Source organism: Dendrobates tinctorius, unplaced genomic scaffold (genome assembly GCF_039654945.1).
Source record: "Dendrobates tinctorius isolate UK_male_01 unplaced genomic scaffold, ASM3965494v1 ptg000117l, whole genome shotgun sequence".
NCBI classification, from domain to species: domain Eukaryota; kingdom Metazoa; phylum Chordata; class Amphibia; order Anura; family Dendrobatidae; genus Dendrobates; species Dendrobates tinctorius.
In genome coordinates, this window is record NW_027361785.1 from 13,263,274 (window position 1) to 13,285,234 (window position 21,961).

The window sequence follows — 21,961 nt, forward strand, 5'->3', positions numbered from 1 at the left end:
GGAGTTGGAGTCTGTATAAAATGGACCGACTGCTAAAATATATAATAAATTGGGTACAGTAATTCAATGCAGGATGTGCTGAATATTTTTTCATAGGAGTTTGGGAAAGTTATGAAATGTCCTATAAATGGCTGTTCTATTCCTGATCTAAGGCTACATTCACACACAGCGTTTTTCCTGTATTTTTTGAGGATACGTTTTTCAGCTGCAAAAGCTGATCATCTTTTTAAAAAACTGCATCACCTGAAAGGTTTTTGAGCTCATAGATAATGTTTTCAATAGCAAAAGCAGATTAGAAATCTGCTCTATATATCCATTTATCCATATCCGTCTATCCATATCGTATCTGTACCAAAAAGAATGAAAACCGGGTAGTACACCAATATATATTCTGTTCTATCTAAATAGCTTGATTATTGGATCATAAAAATGATTAAATGTCTGAGGTTCACATTGTACTACAATAAATTTTTCACTTAAATATAAGCAATATGTGTCGGAGTCGTGGAGTCGGAGTCGTGGAGTCGGTGTAAGGGAAATTGAGGAGTCGGAGTCGCAGGTTTGGCTTACCGACTCCACAGCCCTGATTCATTGTTCTAAGAATAAAGCTCAGTTGTATGCCAACTTTTGCTGGGAGAAGAGCATGCATCAGATTCTGTATTCGATGTCTATCTTCTAAGCATGCACCCAGCTCACATTTATTAGGTCAGGTACAGGCAATCAATTAGATCTCACTTTAAGAGATCACCCTGACATTCTAAGTGGTCAGTTTGTAATAGCGTAACTGTTACAATGTGTATATTACTCTAGAGTAGCTACAGCTGGAGTACCAAATGTTGGAGGCTGCTATTAATAAAAAAAAAGATGGCACCCACGTTTCAAAACTTCCATAAACTAATAGAACACGACCTCAATGTAATATAATACTCATAAGTAGCACTTGAGAAACACAGACGGACTTGGTATAATATGCCTGCACAGAGAGCTTGGCTGTCAGTGCACATGGTTATAGTAATTGCATATGTATTAGGAAAAGCACTTCACTTTAGCCAATAACTATTTAAAGTTCTATATTAGAAAGACTTAGAAAAAAAAAAAAATACATTCCCAGTTTTTGTACAAAATTCTCTCAGCTGGAACAAACGTGTTTAAACGGAGATCATTCAATAACTTTAAGCATATATACAATAATGGATACAGAAATTCACAAACTTGCAGTCCATATATTTTCTCTTATTGCCACTTTTTCAATAAAAAGGAGAGCCTTGGGTTTAAATAATATGTATGGAAATCCTCCGGTACTAAAAGGCCACATGGTTTTTGATGGCATTTATTTGTTTCACCATATTTTGAATATGTTCGTACCTATGTTAGGGAAAAAAATACAACAGTAAGTACAGTACTAGAAAAAAAAAATACCGTACTAACATGTGCGCTACGTTATAGTCTGTACATATAAGCCCAAATAAAGCAGCGTTTTCTGGTAAATATAATGTAACTGAAGATGGCTGCTGAGTGAGTATTGCAGTGTTTGTTAGAGTACAGTCACATGTGGCAGACTGGCTGCAGACATTGGTACGACTGAATGTTACATACTGAAGAAAAACCCTATTAAAATGTATGTGGGTAAATTACTGCAAATTTTATTCAGATGTTTGGAACATAAACTAATCAAGAATGTTTGCCAGAACGAGAAGTTAGCAGACACGCTGTGGTCACTTATTACTGACTCTCCTCAGAGGAGAGGATGGGTTTTCTTTTTGTTACTTTATTGCACAACTCTGGCCGGAATGAGCTTTAGTAAAGAGCTATTGGAAAATCCCTTTAGACTATGTTCACACAATGTCTTTTGGAGGCAGATTGGGCCTGAATAACTACTCCAAAATAACTACTCCAAAAAAAATAACACAATGCACAGCAATGTCAAAACTATGTTAAAATGTTGTCACTTTTTTTTTTTTTTTTTTTTTTTAACTTTAAGAAACCTTGAAGTGGTAAAAATGAAGTACCGTAATACCGGGTGAGTCAAAAAGGACGGATGTATTTGAAGTGGCTATAACTCACCACCAGGTGGAGGTAGAGATGTGCGGGAGGCGGGGTTATGTTTGTGAGGTGAAAGCATTGTTTTTATTTTAGTTTCAGTTTAAGCTATGGTGCCGTGGACGATAGAACATCGCGTTTTTGCGTACGACAGTTTTGTCAAGAATAATGAGTGTATCACAGCCGTTCAGCGTGAGTTTCGGCGTCATTTCAATATTCACAGAAATCAAGCTGTTCCCGCTCGTAACACTATCCTACGTTGGGTTGAAGCACTCCGTACACGAGGTACACTAATGAACAAACGACCACCGGGGGCTCCACGAACGGCACGTACCCCTGAAAATGTGGAACGCGTCAGGCAAGCCATGCTGCGTAGTCCGAGTCGATCTGCTCGGAAACATTCTTTAGAACTTGCCCTCAGTAATCGTACAGTAAGGCGTATTTTGCATTTAGACCTGCATTTCCACCCCTATAAATTGGCCATTGTGCAACAGTTGGAGCGCGGGGATTACGCAGCGCGACTGAAGTTCGCACATGAGATGGAAGCAATTATTGAGCAAAACGACAACCTTATTTTATTCATGAGTGATGAAGCTCATTTCCATGTCAATGGCATGGTTAATCAGCAGAACTGCCGTTATTGGGCCTATGAAAATCCGAAAGAATTACATGAACGACCGCTGCACAGCCCTAAGGTAACGGTGTGGTGCGCTATGGGCAAATATGGCGTGATCGGTCCGTACTTTTTCGAAGGCGATAATGGCAATACTGTTACCGTGAACTCACAACGTTATATCGCCATGATAAATAACTTCTTTGTTCCTGAGTTACGACGGCAACATATCCCCATCTCTAGTGTGTGGTTTCAACAAGATGGGGCAACGGCCCACACAGCCGGAGCAACAATGAACGTTCTTCGCCCTCTCTTCCCTGGTCGCATCATTTCCAGGTTTGGCGATATTAATTGGCCTCCTAGGTCCCCAGACCTGTCCATGTGCGATTATTACTTATGGGGTCACCTCAAATCACGTGTATACAAGCTTAAGCCTCGATCATTACAAGAACTGAAGGAAGCTATTCGAGTGGAAGTTGCCCAAATCGACAGAGTTGTGTTGGAACGTGTTGATGCCAACTTCCAAGAACGCCTTTGGAAATGCATCACTGATAATGGCCACCACATGGCAGATGCTGTTTTCCACACTTGAATTTGTCAAATGCTATTAGTATACGTAACCAAATCTGTGAATACATTTATATTTAATAAATATTTAACGATTTTATGATTAGTTTAAAAACGTCCGTCCTTTATGACTCACCCGGTATATTCAGAAAGTCAAGAAGAGTTATAGTTTTGAATGGTACCATTCATGTCACACCTTAGAATATACCGTACTGAAAAATGAAGACTTTTTTTTACTTTACGTCCGGTGAAGAAATGCAATTCTGCCATAGTTTTTAGGGTTATGTTTTTACGGTGCTAATTAAGTGATAAAAACGACCTGGTAACATGACTGTCCAGGTCAGTGCAATTATAGCAGTACCAAACTAAGTGATGGGGGGGGGGGGGAATTCTAATTTTTCCTTTCCGAGGTGTGTAATGCTTCTATTTGGCTGTTTAGCCCCTTCATGACGGAGCCCTTTTTCATTTTGGGTTTGTTTTTCACTTCCCTTTTTCCCCAGATCCATAACTTTTTTATTTTTCTGCCAATATGGCCATGTGAAGGCTTGTTTTTTGGGGGACGAGTTTATTTTTGAACACCACCATTGGTTTTACCATGTCGTGTACTAGAAAATGGGAAAAAAAATTCCAAGTGTGGTGAAATTGCAAAAAAAAGAGCAACCCCACACTAGTTTTTTTTTTATTTGAGTTTTTTACCATGTTCACCAAATGCTAAAACTGACCTGCCATTATGATTTTCCAGGTCATTACAAGTTCATAGACCCCAAACATGTCTAGGTTCTTTTTTATCTAAATGGTGAAAAAAAATACCAAACTATGTTAAAAAAACAAACAAAAAAAACACAAAACATTTTTCGATACCCATTGCGCCTCCATTTTTCGTGATCTCGGGTTGGGTGAGGGCTTAATTTTTGCATGCAGCGTAGAGGTTTTTAATGATACCATTTTGGTGCAGATACAATCTTTTGATCGCCCGTTATTGCATTCTAATGTAATGTCGCGGCGACGAAAAAAAGATGGATTTTTGGTTCTTACCGTAAAATCTCTTTCTTGGAGCCTTCATTGGGGGACACAGAATACCATGGGTGTATGCTGCTGCTGCTAGGAGGCTGACACTATGCAAAAACAAGAAAATTAGCTCCTCCACGGCAGTATACACCCACCGACAGGCACCAAGCACCTCAGTTGGTGAAAAAGCAGTAGGAGAAGCAACGAGAAAAAACTCGAACCATATGTACCAACCCAACAAGGGACTCTAAGACCCAACACGGTACAACTGAAACAGGGAGGGTGCTGTGTCCCCCAATGAAGGCTCCAAGAAAGAGATTTTACGGTAAGAACCAAAAATCCATCTTTCTTTATCGCCTTATTGGGGGACACAGAATACCATGGGACGTCCCAAAGCAGTCCCAAGGGCGGGAACAGCAATAAGGAACGAAAGTAACTGAAAGGCTTAGGTCGGCCGGTGAGCCACCGCTGCCTGCAGAACCTTCCTACCAACCACAGCATCAGACGAGGCCTGGGTATGAACCCTGTAGAACCACGTGAAGGTCTGCAAAGATGACCAGGTTGCAGCCTTGCAAATTTGCATGGCCGAGGCCTGGTGACGAGCAGCCCACGAAGCCGCCACAGCCCGGGTGGAATGAGCTCTTAAGGGGGTTTTACACTAAGCGATATCGCTAGCAATATCGCTAAAACGTCACTGGTTTTGTGACGTTATAGCGATATTGCTAGCGATATCGCTATGTGTGATACTTACCTCCGACCGGCTCCCCCGCTGTCCATCGCTGATCGCGCGAGAATGTCCGGCTCCATTTCTCGTCGGGCGCTTCCTGCTGAGACTTCCTGCTGTGACGACGAGCGACGCTGGAGGCGGGCGGGAGGACGCAGGATCGCTGTGTGTGAATGGTAAGTATCGTGCGCTGCATCGCTGCTGCATCGCTGTGAGATCTTTCTGTATGAAAGCTCACTAGCGATCATTTAGCGATGCACCAGCGATCCTGACCGGGTCGGATCGCTGGTTGGATCGCTGGTGCATCGCTAAATGTAAAAGGGCCTTTACTCCCGGAGGGGGCCGCTTTTCCTGAAGACGATACGCTTCTAGAATGGTAGAACGAATCCAGCGAGCGATCGTGGATTTGGAAGCCGGAAGGCCCTTCTGGCGACCTTCAGAGATGACCAGCAAGGAATCGGACAGACGAAAGGAAGAGGTCCTGGCAAGATAGACACGCAGGGCTCTAACTACGTCCAGTTTGTGGAGAGACTTCTCAAGAGGATGAGATGGAGCCGGACAAAAGGAAGGAAGGACGATCTCCTCATTGATATGGAAAGCGGAAACCACCTTCGGAAGAAAGGAAGGAACGGGCCTGAGAACGGCTTTGTCCTGATGGAGAATGAGGTAAGGGGAACGACATGACAAGGCCGCCAATTCAGAAACTCTTCTGATGGATGAAATGGCGATCAAAAAGGTGACCTTCCAAGAGAGAAGGGACAAAGGAATGTCCTGGAGAGGCTCGAACGGCGCCTTCTGGAGCGCGCCAAGGACGAGGTTGAGATCCCACGGGTCTATTGGCGAATGATGAGGAGGAGCCACGTGGGAAACCCCTTGTAGAAAGGTCTTGACCTGTGGTAGAGAAGCTAGCTCTCTTTGGAAGAGGATAGAGAGAGCGGAAACCTGGCCCTTGAGTGTACTGAGGGACAGACCCGCGTCTAACCCAGCCTGAAGAAACCCCAGGATAGACGGGATAGAAAAAGACATTGGGAAGACTCTGTTATCATCACACCAACGGAAAAAAGCCTTCCAGTACCTATAGTAAATGCGGGAAGAGGCTGGTTTCCTGGCTCTGATCATAGTTTGAATAACCTGACTGGACAGACCTGATTCTTTCAGAATTGCGGTCTCAACGGCCATGCCGTCAAACTCAGAGACTGAGAATTCTCGTGGTAAAGGGGGCCTTGCGAGAGAAGATCTGGACGGTCCGGAAGCCTCCAGGGAACGTCCGCGAGCATGTTGACCAGTTCCGCGTACCAAGGCCATCTTGGCCAATCTGGAGCGACTAGAATCACTGGTACGCCTTCCGATTTTATCTTTTTGACCACCCGAGGGATCAATGCCAGAGGCGGAAACAGATACGGAAGTTGAAACTGGGACCACGGAGTCACCAGTGTGTCGCATGCGACGGCTAGAGGGTCCCTGGACCTGGCTACGAACTGCGGCACCTTGTGGTTCATCCGAGAAGCCATGAGATCGACATCCGGGGTGCCCCAACGGTCGCATATCTGAGAGAAAACCTCGGGGTGCAGGGACCATTCGCCGGACGCTAGGCCCTGGCGACTCAGAAAGTCGGCTGCCCAATTTTCCACCCCTGGAATATGGACGGCGGAGATTGTCGGAACGTAACGTTTTGCCCAGCGTATTATCTTGGCCACTTCTGACATTACTTGTTTGCTGCGTGTGCCCCCCTGATGGTTGATGTACGCCACGGCCGTGGCGTTGTCCGACTGAATCCGGACCGGCTTGCCGGAGAGGAGGGGTTGCCAATGAAGAAGGGCCAGGAAAATAGCCCTGATCTCCAAAAGATTGTTGGGAGGAGAGATTCCTGTGGCTTCCAGCGGCCTTGGGCCGCTTTCTGATGGAACACGGCTCCCCATCCTAGAAGGCTCGCATCTGTGGTGATGATTTGCCACTGAGGCGGAAGGAATGACCTCCCTTGGAGAACTGACGCTGGCCGTAGCCACCAAGTGAGAGACTGCCTCACTCAGAGGAAGCCGAATAGGACGGTCCAAGGACATCGTGTTCTTGTCCCAGGCTGAAAGCAGAGACAGCTGGAGGGGGCGAAAATGAAACTGTGCAAAGGGCACTGCTTCCATGGAAGCCACCATCTTCCCTAGGACCTTCATGCAGAACCGAATGGCAATGGGACCAGGCCTCTTGAGAGTTCTGATGCCCTTGGACAGAGATGTAAATTTTTCCTTTGGAAGAAAAACACGGGCTAGCTCCGTGTCGAATTCCATACCCAGAAAGGTCAGACACTGGGTGGGGATCAGAATGGACTTCTCCTTGTTGACCAGCCAACCTAGGCGGCCGAGAGTGTCCAGGGTTATCTGAAGGCTCCGGAGACAGTCTTGGCGAGACGAACCCTTGATCAAAAGATCGTCCAGATAAGGGATGATGAGGATCCCTCTGGAGCGAAGGATGGCCATGACGGTTGCCATCACCTTTGTGAAAACCCGGGGCGCTGAAGCCAGGCCGAAAGGAAGAGCTGTGAACTGAAATTGGCGTCCCTGAAACGCAAATCGAAGATACTTCTGGTGTTGCACACAAATTGGAATGTGCAGATAGGCATCCCGAATGTCCACCGAGCAGAGAAATTCCCCGGGCTCCATGGAAGCAATCACCGACTGAAGAGACTCCATTTTGAAATGAAGAATCTTCACGTGGCGATTGAGCAATTTGAGGTCCAGAATAGGACGAAGAGAGCCGTCTTTCTTCGGGACCACAAAGAGATTGGAGTAGAACCCGGAAAACCGTTCGTCTGAGGGAACGGGAACAATGACTCCGGCGGAAAGAAGGGAGGAAATGGCCTGCAGAAAACCCGGAATCTGGGTCCGCTGTCGCGGAGGCCGAGACCGGAAAAACCGTCTGTTCGGGAGTGAAGCAAATTCGATTTTGTAACCGGACGCGACGAGTTCTCTGACCCAAGCGTCGTCGACAACGGACAGCCAAGTATCCGCGAAAAAGGAAAGTCTGCCTCCCACCCTGGAAGAAATTCCAGGTGGGGGTGACCCGTGACTTAGACGAAAATCTGCCGGAATTGGCACCTGCAGATCTGGAATATTGACCTCTAGATCTCCAGCGAGGAGCGGGTTTGTAGGAAGGTTTCCTCTGATCCCGCTCCCTGGTGGCAGGCAGCCGATCCTGTTGAGTGGCTCTCTCCGTGGCAGAGAAGGGACGAAAGGGCCTGAACGGTCGAAACCCCTTCTGTTGAAAGGACGTTTTGGTCGAGACTGGGGAAGCGAAGTACTTTTACCTCCAGTGGCATCGGCAATTATCTGATCCAGCTTTGCTCCAAAGAGCCTAGAGCCATGGAATGGCAGATTGGTAAGCGACTTTTTCGAAGTAGTGTCCGCATTCCATGACTTTAGCCAAAGGACTCGGCATACAGCTACTATGTTGCTGTTAGCCCTTGCTACGCAGCCGGCCGCGTCCAAGGAGGCGGCCAAAAGGTATTTTCCCGCCTGGTTAATCTGATCTGCAAGATCTGCCAACTCGTCTTGAGGAGCTGACGCTAAGATGCCTCTGCGAAGAATTTTTGCCCAAGCGGAAATGACCTTCGCCACCCAGGCGGATGCGAAAATAGGGCAGAGAGAGGCGCCAGATGCCTCAAAGATAGACTTAGCCAGAGATTCAATCTGCCTGTCAGTAGGATCTTTGAGCGATGCCCCGTCTGGCAGAGAGCACCGTTTTTGAGGCTATCCGGGAAACTGGAGGATCTACCTCGGGAGCCTTGGACCACTTTGAGAGCAGTTCTGCGTCAAAGGGGTACAGAACGTCCAAGTACTTGCGGCCTGAGAACCGTTGCTCAGGGCGCTCCCACTGTTTGGATAAGGTAGTGTCGAAATCGTCGTGATTGGGAAAGGTTCGAGACGGAGGTCTGGCTCGTCTAAGGAGAACAGAGCTTTCCTGAGTTGGAGCCTCATCCTGTTTAAGTTTTAGTGTTTGGAAGATAGCTGCAATAAGACTATCGACCATGTCCCGCGTTTTAGAAACGCTGTTCCCCTCTGAGCTAGCTTCCGAATGAGAATCCTCGCCTGATTGAAGATTGTCATCCGAGGAAGGAGAAGGAGGCCTGGGCGCAGAAGGGCCCTGCGAGCCCGAAGACGAAGTGGACAGAGCCCGCTTCCTAGAAGTCCTTCCCTGTCTGTCTCTCTGAAGGTCGCGGTCAGGTGCGGACGACTCACCCCGAGAGGTGGTCGGAGCAGAGGTGGCTGAGGATAGCTGAGGTAATCGTTCTAAGACCTGGACCAGCGACTGTGATACTTTTGTCAAGTCAGAAACAGACTGTGACATTGTAACGGCCCACTCCGGGGGGAGAGAGGAGGGAAGAGCGCCCTCCGCCTGGGACTCTGTGCGTTCCAGAGATGCTGACATATTTGAAGGACTGCAGGGGGGGCAGAATGGGGACAACTGACCCGATGCCCACTTCTTTTTACAGCGCGCACAGGCGTAATAGGTAGCGGTGGGCCTAAAGCAGAGATCCCCTGAAGGGTTGGGCATAAGTAAACTGCACTGATTGGCTGCAGATATTAGGGAATAACTGCCGAGGGGAGCTAATCCCTGTCCCAGAGCCGAGCCTACCGAGATTCTGTGAGCAGCAGAAGAAAAACGCCGAAGTGTCCCCCAAGCAGCGCAGGAAGAGTGGTTCAGGCATCAGGAAACGCTGTGCTGGGAGATGGGGGCGGAGCTTAGCGGCCACACCGTGATTGGTTAATAGCGCCTGGGGAGGGCATGGCAGAAGAGGGGGCTGGCATCCAAGAGAGAAAGAAGCCCTGTGATGGGCTAGAAAGGGCGCGCTGAAAAGAGCGCGCTCAGGAAGGGAGGAGGGAGAGCAGAGGAATTCCCCGCGCTGAGGGGAAAGTGAAAGTGAAAGTGCCTCCCACCGTGACGGCGCCGCAGCCCCATGCCCGACATACCGCGCTAAGGATGATCTGACAGGGTCCTGACGCTGCGGTGAGTGAGGGGATCCCCGTAGACTCCCTGGCTAGAGCAGGGAAAGTGAAGGAAGGCAAGCGCTGAGCGCGCGACAGGCAGAAAAGGGCGGGAGATTCAAACTTGTGGAACTGCAAAACCAGGTCCCTTCTTCTCCCATGTCACTGGAGCTTATGCGGGGCCGGAGGGAACGTACAGGCACTTACCTGACGTCCCAGAAGAGGATGACCACAGGGGCCCACGGGGAAGGAGTCCTCTGTACCCGCATCCTGCAGAAGACGGCTTGAAACACCTGCGATCGCCGTCTTCCTCTCAGCCCTGTCCCGAGAAAGGGGTGAGGAGGGGGAATCGTCAAGGACCAGCCACCTGTCCGTAACCCTTGTCACCAGAAGGTGATAGGGAAAAGTCCTGCCTGCGGTACTGAGAGTTGCGATGTGGGTGACACCACACTGCTCGCTCAGCCGCATGATATGGGAAATCAGAGTGATAAATATACCCTGTTTCCCGATGGAAAAGAACCTAAAAGAGAAAAGAGGGAAAAATTAAAAAGTTCAAACTAAACCTGAAAGGAAAATTGGATTAAAACTGCGGATCTGGGGAGATCCCGGTCCGCCTCCTACAGACACTAAGCACAAACTGAGGTGCTTGGTGCCTGTCGGTGGGTGTATACTGCCGGGGAGGAGCTAATTTTCTTGTTTTTGCATAGTGTCAGCCTCCTAGCAGCAGCAGCATACACCCATGGTATTCTGTGTCCCCCAATAAGGCGATAAAGAAAAACGTAACTGGCATTTTGACTTCGCTAAACTGCGTAGAGAGATCAGGTAAATCTTTTATTGATAGATTGGGTGATTCTGAACGTGGTGATACCAAATATGTGCATGTTTGTTTTTTTTATTGTTTTATTTTGAATGGGGTGAAAGGGGGGGTGATTTGAACTTTTTTTTTTTTCATATTTCTACATCATTTATTTTTTTTTTTTACTTTTGGCATGCTTCAATAGTCTCCATGGGAGACTAGAAGCTGCCACTGCCATAGCACGATCGGTTCTGCTACATATAGGCGATGATCACAGCGGCTATATGTAGCTGAATCACTCGCTTGCTATGAGCACTGACTGCTGGGTGGCGCTCACAGCAATCCGGCACTGACAACCATAGAGGTCTCCAGGAGACCTTCGGCTTTCATGCCAACCCACCAGTGACCCACGATCACATGATTTTTCTGGTGGTCACCAGTGGGAAGATTTCCGGCCCGACGGCTGGAAGCGTGCGTTAAATGCAGAGTTTGACAGCTGCACTTAATCGGTTAATAGCCGCGGGTGGATCGCGATTCCATCCGCAGCTGTTCCGGGTACATGTCAGCTGTTTAAAACAGCTGACATGTCCCAGGAAAGATGTGGGCTCACCGCCAGAGCACACATCAAAGAGGGGGAAACGACATGCGATGTACTATACGGCGCATGTCGTGAAGGGGTTAAGGGTTTGGATTTGTGTCTTGAACTTGTGATTGTTTGATCGCATATAGTGAAAATCTCGGTTGCCTTTGAAGCTCACACTGCTGAACTTTACAGGATGACCAATATGGCAGTCACAGGAGGGGGTTTCAGAAGGCTTTTCTCTGCCACAGTAACCCATTGTTTTTGTACAATCGTGAGTAGCAGTGTGGACAAAGACTGACAACAGCATTTAAATTGTTAACAGCTGTGGGCATGGCTCCGCTGGCTAGTAAAAACAGATGCTGACTATGTAAATCATCTGAGGTTAAGTTGCTTGCTGTTGTTTGAACAGTACCAACACAAACTTGGAGATGAAGATCTTAGCATTGACAAACAGGTCACTACAAATACATCTGGATTTGTCACAATGTGCTTCAGCTGAAGGTTGACTGGATGGATAAAATTTAGCCACATATGCTGATCCTACAGATTATGAATGTTCATCAGTTAGTACTTACTGTTCTTTTAACACAGTTTGGATATTCTTTTGCTGGTAGTCACTAAGAGTTAGGTTAGACTTTCTTGGACTTTTTACTTTTTCCATCTTTCGCTCTTGATACTCCATTTTCATTTTGACCTGTCACCAAAGAAAATACACAAAACATACTGGAGCTGTGAAGTTACTTGGATTCCTGTCTTGCCTGCGTAATGTGGCTTGCTTACCTGTTTTATAGCATTATCAAGATGATGGAGCTGTTCATGTGTTGAAAGTAGTTCCTTCTTCAGATCTCGTTCGCTCTCTGTCAAAACTGGATGTCGAGTGTTGAAGCTGTGCAGCACAGCTTTTAGCCTTCACAGAAAAATGAGCAAGAGACAATTGCTTATCAGAAAATGCCTATATTTATAGGTTGATAAGTATTTACAGTCACATCTAAAAATGTACCCCTTCAAAATCTAAAATCTGCCTTCAATTACAAAAAGTCAAAACCAAAGACATCCCTCCAATTCTATTTTTATTCCCCTTTCCCCAACCCAATTCTCTGCCACTCTTGTGAAATTGGCCACTTGGCCCAGGACATCTCTTCTGGGGATGTTGATAAAACAACCACTAAAACTAGTCACTAATATGATATGCAAGTTAATAGGAGTGTATCCTAAGCCATGCAGAGAATAATATCAAACTTCTATGTGGAACACTAAGATCAAAGCGAGAAGATGGACAGGCCCACCTGCTCAGGAGATCATCTTGTTTCTCTTTAGCTTCCTCATATTTCTCAGCAAGACGTTCAGCCATTTCTTTAAGACTTTTTCTGCATTAAAAAAAAAAAAAAAACGCAAATATGATCAGGCTCTCTATACATCAACGTATTCAGGACTTGAGCATGTATTGATTTTGAGGGCTTAATATTGGGTGTGGGGGGGGGGGGGGTGAATTTAAGTTTAAATATGACCTTTTTTTGCCAGTACACTGTATGATAAAAAGTTAAAAGCAAAACAGCGGGGAAGAAAAAACACAACACAATTCTGCATGTTTTTCTTTTACCGTGTGCATTGTATTGTACAAATTACCTAGCAACATTATTTTCCAGATCAGGATGATCACATTCCTAAAAAACTGTAGTTTTTTTTATTTATATTTTTTAAGTGGTGAAAAAGTAAAAATCCAAAAGTTGAAGAAAACATTAGTTTTGGTTGCCATTTTCTAAGACCTGTAACTTATTTTTCTGTCGATGAAACTTGTGGGAGGGCTTGTTTTTTTTTTTTTTTCATGGAGAGCTGACAATCAGATTGCCTGAAACACTGATGTCCCAGCCTAGCATCGAGCACCGATCCTAGGCTGGTGCCTGGCAACGCCAGCGTCACCAGGGTCAGCTCTGATTGGGGCGATCGATGTCATCATTGATCACACCAATGACAGGGCACAGCAGCGGTATGACCGCGCTGCAGGTCCTCACAGTAGCTGAGGATTTCTGCAGAGCGGCCACGCTTACAGAATCTGCTGCTGTGTTGGGCCTTGGAGTGCCACAGAAGCCTGTGACACCACAATCCCTGCTGAAGAAAAAAGAACAAACAGAGAAGACAAGACAGAAGAAAGAAGAGACAACAAGTGTGAGTGTTTTGACCCTGCCCGATCTCTCTTCATCCACCCCCAATCCCCCTCTTCCCACTTTCCTCTTTTTCCCCTGTCATGTGCTGTTACAAGCATAAATCAGCTGCTGGCACAAGACGCTGCGAAGAAGCGCAAGGATGTTAAGTAGGATTTTTTTTTTTGTTTTTTGATGGGGGTCATGCAGACCAGGACAGGGATGAGGGAGCCACACAGACCAGGACAGGGATGAGGGGACAATGCATACTCTGTTTATTCTCAAGTCAGTAATACAATATTACAGCAAAACAGTAATAAAAAAAAGCTACAAAGTGAAGAAAAAAAAAAAGAATCTCTTTCCAAATGTAGACTGCAGTATTGTGTGGGAAGGGTTAATAGTAGACCTAGCAAAGAGGCAGTCTAATTTCTATTATATTTCGAGTACAGAGTGACAGATTTTTTTAGCTCACCTTTCTTCTTTACAGTACCGCAGATCTTTAAGTTGCTTTTCTTTTTGGGTAATCAGCAATTTCACTCTAAGGGAAGAAAAGCCAGAATCTTTAAGTGTAACAAATCACATCACAAATATCAAAATATCACGCACAACACACACTACCTTCTCTGAATCTCCTCTCTAGCCATGTCCTGTTTCAGGACATACTCTTCACGGAAAACTTGGGTTGCTCGACTTAACAATTGAAGACATTCCTCAAGTGGTGGTGAGGAAGAATCTTTATTAGCAGAACTAGGGTATGAAAACAAAATATCCATTATCACAATTTATATTTTAAGTGTTTACAATTGTGTTAGTAATGATTTGCAGAAACTTTGAACATAGGGATATGTTCATTGTGATAATATAAGGCATCCCAATCAAATCAGCCTTGCTCAATCAAGAGCCTTACTAAAGACAGGTATTAAAATACTGAACGTATGGCCTAAACCTGCCCCATCTTCCCCGCAACGTGGCCAACAATCATTTGGCCCGAGGCACATCCTATATAATATTTTAGGGGTTCTGTACACTGTATGCATAAGAAATAATTGAGATCTCCTTTGAGTCGTATTTATTGATACTTTTTCTTGTGATTCCAGGATATCTTGCCACTCCAGTTGAGTAATTAATCCCACATCTCTCCATCCCATTTAGGTTTAATTGTAGCCAGAGTCTCCCAGGAACTTTAGTAAAGGAATTATACATGAGAGATAAGGCCATTAGTAGTTTTACCAGTTACAAAGTCCAGTATGCCATTATGCAAAATGGTCAAATCTGAGAGATTCCTGGGCTCTTACAGCATGCCGCAATAGAAAATATCTGAAAAACTCAGGGTTACCCAAGTTGAAAGTTTGTTTTAAAATGTTCAAATGAAGCGCATAGGCAGAATACACTAGACAGGATCCCCCAATTATCCTTAACCTCTTCAAGACCGCCCACAGTAGATAAACGTTGGCGCTTGCTGGGCTTTGTGCAGCGCCGACGTTTATCTACTGTCGGCGGTTTTGTGCCCCCCGGGACCCCCACATACCTTACAACGCGGGGATCCCGGTGCGCAATGCATGCTGGGACCCCCGACGTCATCGAGACCTGATTGGTTCAGGTCCCGATGACGTCAGCGTCACAGCAGCCAATGGGAGCGATCGCTGGGAAAGCTGCTTGTTTCCCGGCGATCTCCCTCATTGTAACGCGGCTTCTCCCTCTGATCTAACACTGACAGCTGATCAGAGGTGAAGCAGCGTTATTGTGTGACTAGATCGCTGCCTGGCACAGCTGATCGCTGCCTGGCACAGCTGTGCCAGGCAGCGATCTTGTCACACAGTAACGCTGCTTCACCTCTGATCATCTGTCATTGTGAGATCAGAGAAGTCGCGTTATTATGTGCCAGGCAGCGATCTTGTCACATAGTAACGCTGCTTCTCCTCTGATCTCACACTGACAGATGATCAGAGGTGAAGTGGCGTTACTATGAGTCAGATCGCAGGGCAGCGATCTTGTGACAAAAATAAAAAAAAAAAAAATGCTAGGGTTAGGGCTAGGGCTAGGGTTAGGGCTAGGGCTGGGATTAAGGTTATGGGTGTGTTGGTGTTAGGTTTGTGGTTAGGGTTATGGTTAGGGCTGAGATTAGGGTTAGGGGTGTGTTGGGGTTAGGGGTGGAATTAGAATTGGGGGTTTCCACTGTTTAGGTACATCAGGGGCTCTGTAAATGCAATATGACGCCCGCAGACCATTCCATCAAAGTCTGCATTTCAGAACGTCACTACTTCCCTTCCGAGCCCCACCGTGTGCCCAAACATTAGTTTTCTCCCACATATGGGGTACCAGCGTACTCAGGACAAATTGGACAACTCTTAGGGTCCAATTTCTCCCGTTACCCTTGTGAAAATAAAAATTGGGGGCTAAAAGATCATTTTTGTGGAAAAAAAATGATTTTTTTATTTTCACGCCTCTACATTATAAACTTTACTGAAACACTTGGGGGTTCAAAGTGCTCACCACACATCTATATAAGTTCCTTGGGGGGTCTAGTTTCCAAAATGGGGTCACTTGTGGGGGGTTTCCACTGTTTAGGTACATCAGGGGCTCTGCAAACGCGACATGACACCCACAGACCATTCCATCAAAGTCTGCATTTCAGAACGTCACTACTTCCCTTCCGAGCCCCACCGTGTGCCCAAACAGTAGTTTTCTCCAACATATGGCGTACCAGCGTACTCAGGACAAATTGGAAAACAACTCTTAGGGTCCAATTTCTACTGTTACCCTTGTGAAAATAAAAATTGGGGGCTAAAAGATCATTTTTGTGGAAAAAAAATGATTTTTTTTATTTTCACGGCTCTACATTATAAACTTTAGTGAAACACTTGGGGGTTCAAAGTGCTCACCACACATCTAGATAAGTCCCTTGGGGGGGGTCTAATTTCCAAAATGGGGTCACTTGTGGGGGGTTTCCACTGTTTAGGTACATCAGGGGCTCTCCAAATGCGACATGGCATCCGATCTCAATTCCAGCCAATTCTGCATTGAAAAAGTCAAACGGCACTCCTTCCGTTCTGAGCTCTGCCGTGTGCTCAAACAGTGGTTTAGCCCCACATACGGGGTATTGGCGTATTCGGGAGAAATTACACAAAAAAATTAGTGGTTCATTTTCTCTTTTTACACTTGTGAAAATAAAAAAAAATGGTTTTGAAGTAAAATGTTTGTGAAAAAAAGTTAAATGTTTATTTTTTCCTTCCATATTCCATTCATTCATGTGAAGCACCTGAAAGGTTAATAAACTTCTTGAATGTGGTTTTGAGTACATTGAGAGGTGCAGTTTTTAGAATGGTGTCAATTTTGGGTATTTTCTGTCATATTGACCCCCCCAAACTCACTTCAAATGTGAGGTGGTCCCTAAAAAAAATGGTGTTGCAAATTTTGTTGTAAAAATGAGAAATCGCTGGTCAACTTTTAACCCTTATAACTTCCTAAAATAAAAAAAATTATGTTTCCAAAATTGTGCAGATGTAAAGTAGACATGTGGGAAATGTTATTTATTAACTATTTTGTGCGATATCACTCTCTGATTTAAGGGCATAAAAATTAAAAGTTTGAAAATTGCAAAATTTTCTAAATTTTTGCCAAATTTTGATTTTTTTTTAACAAATAAGTGCAGATCATATCTAAAAATTTTTACCACCATCATGAAGTACAATATGTCATGAGAAAACAATGACAGAATCAGTAGGATCCGTTGAAGCGTTCTAGAGTTATGACCTCATAAAGTGACACTGGTCAGAATTGAAAAAATTGGCCCGGTCACGAAGCCAAAAACAGGCTCGGGTGCGAAGGGGTTAAGTGAATCCCATACTCTCCCAGTTATATGTGATACATCAAGTTTATAGAACACTTAACTTCCTGTTCGATATTGAGCTAAGACCACATTCAATATGTGCTAGATGCAATACAAACTTAGACATTGCATATCAGACATGCCATACCCCCTTACACAGCCACCAACCTCCTTCCCCTTCAACCAGTGTAATCCTTCCCTTACCAGTAAAACTATTCAAAATCATGTGGTGCATGCTGTAGCAAGGAGAAAAACAAATATCTACATTGTGATGACTCCATCTCAGCACCCACTGCATTAAAAGTCAGAGAGGACATCTTGCGCACAAACTGAGCTAAACAAATCACATATTGAAAAGAAAGCTCCAAATTAAACCTGTCGGAAGATAAAGTTAGACTTATATATATTTAAAGTGAATAATAATAAAGTAACTTGGCACTCAACAGAATTGTCCTTTTTAGGTGAAGTTTTTATTTATGTGCAGTCCTACAAAAAGACGTTTCGGCCTACACTTGGCCTTAGTCAGTCCAACTGCTGTCTATATAGTATGAACAAACGTATGTCCACGAGGAAAATAATTTTTTGTAAGTTCCTACTTCCAAATATGGTGTAGGCATATAGCAGGCTTCCAACTACCCTTAAGGTGTGCTGTGCTGGTAATTCAATTAGATACAATATATTCCATAAGGAAATGAGGAGAGGTTCCCGCTGGATTGCTGAAGCAATTTGCCTGTGGAAGATGTCTGTACTGAGACCGGTGTAAAAATATACCTGTAAAATAGGTCTGTACTGAGACCGGAAGCAAAAGGCCTGTATGGGGCATATAATAGTAGCTTGCAGGTGAGACCGGCAGCCTAAGGCTAATATGGGGCTTATAGAAGTAGGTTGCAAGTGTGCAGGGCTGAATGCAGGGATACCGCATATTATTCACTTGGGTCTGGGTAACCTACTTGTGCACCTTGTGGTAGTGCCACGCTATACTTGACACATATATATTTAAAGAACACCGTGATCAAACCAGAGCAAGTATTGTCTTTGGAGACAAAAAAAAGGAGGTAGAACTGAGGGGCAATCACTCAGTTTTGCACGGTAGATCATAGAACTCCAAGAACCCTCACCCTCCTTCTCTATGTCCACGAACAGGAATTTTTTTTGCTCTGGACCTCCACAGAAAAGTCTGTAAAAAAGGATATCTTGTATCCTGCAAGCGAAATGGCCTGATTTTCCCTGGCTTTCCTCAAGATGATGTTTTGGTACTTCTAGGGTAAATTTCTTTATTACCATGGGTCAAATAGGTCTCTCCACTGGGCCAGATCTTGTGGGGAGCCTGTGGGCCCTATCAACAGCAAACAAAGGAGTAAGGACTTCCTTGCCAAATAAATCCACCAGCTATTTAAAAAAAATAAATAAATAAAAAAATAAAACTGGATCTCTCTTTTTCACCTTCTCAGGGATTTCCACCAGCCTGATATTACGCCTCTGTAGATTTTCAAGATCACCAACTTTGGCCAGTAAGGCGACAATTGATTGAGTGTGGCTCTGGATGTCTCTCTGAACCAGAGGGAGATCATCCTCCATCTGACTTACTCTCCCCTTCACTGCGGTGGTACGTGCCACCACTTTTTGTAAATCACGCTGGACTATCATTATGGTCTCTTAGGTACAACCGACCGGACCTATTAGCGTAGCCAGTGTGGTATTCCAATAGGGAAAGTAAGTCCCCCAGGGGATTTTGACCAGGGACACACACGGTGTTCTTAAGGGTTAATGATGCCGGAACCCTTTTGGGGACATTTCACTGCTCCTCCACTTGTCTGTCACTGAACCCTGGACCTGTGGGGTGTCGCTCTATAGGCGTATTGCTTTAGTAGGACAGCAGCTTTTTCCTCCATCATCATGCTGTCTCATGCCACAGGATGCATGGATGCCATCTTGTATTTCTTATGGTGCTGCATCATCCTCTCTGCAGATAATCCTGCTTCTTGTCATTTCACCCCTGCAGTCTGAAAATAGTGCCCACAGCCTAATGACATCTTCAGGCAATGAGTAGGTAGCTTTCTGCCCGAAAATGCGCAGGATAAAATTTGTCAGATGAATACAGCGGGAGCTCTCTGGCGTAATGTCCTTGCTGCATGTCTGCTAGCCCACCCCCCCCCCCCCTTCCCCTTAGATAATAAGTGCACACATATGTGACCAATTACAACAATTAATGGTATGTGCCCACGGTCAGAAATCGGCAGTGCTTTGATCGCACCACATGTCCACCGCGTCCAAAGCGCTGCCGGCTTTTGAACACAGGCGTTTCTGCACGTGTTCACTGAACCGTGCGGAATCACCACGTCCTATACATTGTACGGGTGAGATTCATCTTTACTCACGTCTCGGAAATACAAATTGACATGCTGCGGTCGGGAAAGGCATGCCGCATATCCGTCTCCACAGGTAAGGTGCGGGCGTCTGTGCACGCATAGAGGACATGGAATTTCTTGAAATACCATCCACTATGCTGTAACATCTGGACGCTGCGAATGTGAGCCACGTCCAACCCGCAGCAGTTACTGACCGTGGGTGGGAACGTACCCCTAGTAGAGCAAGAACAGGACACATCTTCTAGCCATTTACTAGTAGCCCTGTTCACTATAGTGCTAATAGACTTCACAAGCCATATTTGCTCACTTTAGCAGTAAAGGATTTGCAGAAGTCCGAAGAAGAATGTTTCTAATGTGATTTTCAAATGGGCCCTTCACATCTTCCAAAACATGCGAGGCAGAATCTGTGATGTGGCGGCCATCGATCTTGGAGCACAGAAGAGTTGGTAATTGTGGTCGGATAATTGTTCTGAACAGAGAAATGAGAAAAATAATAATAATAAAAAAAAATACTAATGACACAACAGGCAATTCATTATTAAGTAAATCAGAAGTAGCAGGAAAGGCAAGAGCCTTTAAAGGGGTTATACAGACTTTGAGGTGTTTTTGACAGGTACTAAGAACCTACCAGCATGTAGTTGCTAGCTACCTGCCTATTCAGCAACAATCCGTTCTGGCTCACTCACTGCTGTGGACATACTGAGCGACAGCCAACTCCTACTCAACTGCGGGAAACTGGCTGTCAATCAGCAGAACGTCAGCAGCCACACCCCGTCGACAGAACAGACTGGAAGGAAAAGAGCTGCTCAGTTGATGCGACTGGGACAAATCCCCAGTAGGAGTGGTACATTACCACTCTGAGTTAGAACAAATTGTCACAGGGCAGAACAGGCAGGTAGTTAGAAACTACCTGCCGGTAAGTCCTTAGCCCCATGTAAGGAAAAAACTATAAGCTCAAGGAAAAACCCTTAAAATTTGATATAATATAAATTTTAAACATACAATAATGGTCTTGTGATGCATTCATAGCCACTAGTAAGGCAAATCATAGTGGTCCCAATAGAAAGGTCAGAAACAATCCAAAATCCTTGAATGGGTGCAGGGAGCCTAAGAAAAAGAAAAGATTATTAAAAAATAAATATAGATTATAATGGACAGTTGCTTTTATTCTAACATTTTCCATGAAATTAGGGTATGACGACCACGTTTGCCCGGTTAGGGTAACAATTTGTCAGACAAGGCTTACCATGCAGGAGACCCCCTTAATACCAGTAACAGAGATACTGTATGAGATTGGCTCTCTGTGACAGATCAGAGTCCTCCATGTATTAGACAGTCAGTCACACTTCTAAAATGGTTGCTATATAATACAAGATTTTGTCTTTACCCGCCAGAAATCCCACCACGTGATCGCGGGTCACCAGTGGTTGGCGCTCATAGCAAGTGAGCAATTCTGCTACATACAGGTGATCCGATTGTATTTAGCAGAGCCGATCGGATTATAGCAGCTTCTAGTCTCCCATGGAGACTACTGAAGCATGTCAAAAGTAAAAAAATGAGTAAAATAAAAAAAAAATTCAAGTCACCCCACTTCCACACCATTCAAAATAAAAAAACACACACACACACACACACACACACACACACACACACACACACACACACACACACACACACACACACGGTATTGTCGCGTTCAGAATTGCCCAGTCTATCAATATATTATAATTAAAAAAAAAAATTTAATCCGATCGCTAAACGGCGTAATGAGAGAAGAAAAAAAAAAAGTAAAAACGCCACAATTATGTTTTTTTGGTCACCGCAACATTGCATAAAAAATGCAATAACAGGCAATCAAAAGATCCTATCTGTACCAAGATTATATAATTAAAAACATCAGCTTGGCACACAAAAAATAAGCCCTCACTCAATCAGAGATCATAAAAAAATGGAGACACTACGGGTATCGGAAAATGGTGCAATATTTTTTTTTCAAACGCATTTTGGAATTTTTTTTATCACTTAAATAAAAAAAGAACCTAGACATGTTTGGTGAATGAACTTGTAATGACCTGGAGATTCATAATGGCAGGGCAGTTTTAGCATTTCGTGAACATGTATAAACAAAAAAAAAAAAAAAAACACCAACTGTAGGATAGAACATTTATTCCAATTTCATCGCACTTGGAATTTTTCTTCCTGTTTTCTGTCCCCGATGTGCTAAAACCAATGGTGTCGTTCAAAAGTACAAGTTGTCCCACATAAACAAGCCCTGACAGACATTTTGACCAAAAAATAGAAAAAGATATGGCTCT

General features: G+C 44.8%; 1 protein-coding gene across 1 annotated transcript in view; it reads right to left on the reverse strand.

Annotated features, from left to right (window-relative positions):
• Positions 1–1,053: 1,053 nt before the first annotated feature.
• NUP88 (nucleoporin 88) overlaps positions 1,054–21,961 on the reverse strand; it is a 79,373-nt gene continuing 58,465 nt past the window's right edge. The window contains exons 10-17 of the mRNA XM_073590567.1: positions 20,649–20,753; positions 19,954–20,115; positions 14,067–14,195; positions 13,921–13,986; positions 12,594–12,674; positions 12,088–12,214; positions 11,883–12,001; positions 1,054–1,365 (exon numbers count right to left, since the gene is read on the reverse strand). Of these exons, the coding sequence (XP_073446668.1) occupies positions 1,302–1,365; positions 11,883–12,001; positions 12,088–12,214; positions 12,594–12,674; positions 13,921–13,986; positions 14,067–14,195; positions 19,954–20,115; positions 20,649–20,753 (853 nt within the window). The 3' untranslated portion in view covers positions 1,054–1,301. The remainder of the gene's footprint in view (positions 1,366–11,882; positions 12,002–12,087; positions 12,215–12,593; positions 12,675–13,920; positions 13,987–14,066; positions 14,196–19,953; positions 20,116–20,648; positions 20,754–21,961) is intronic.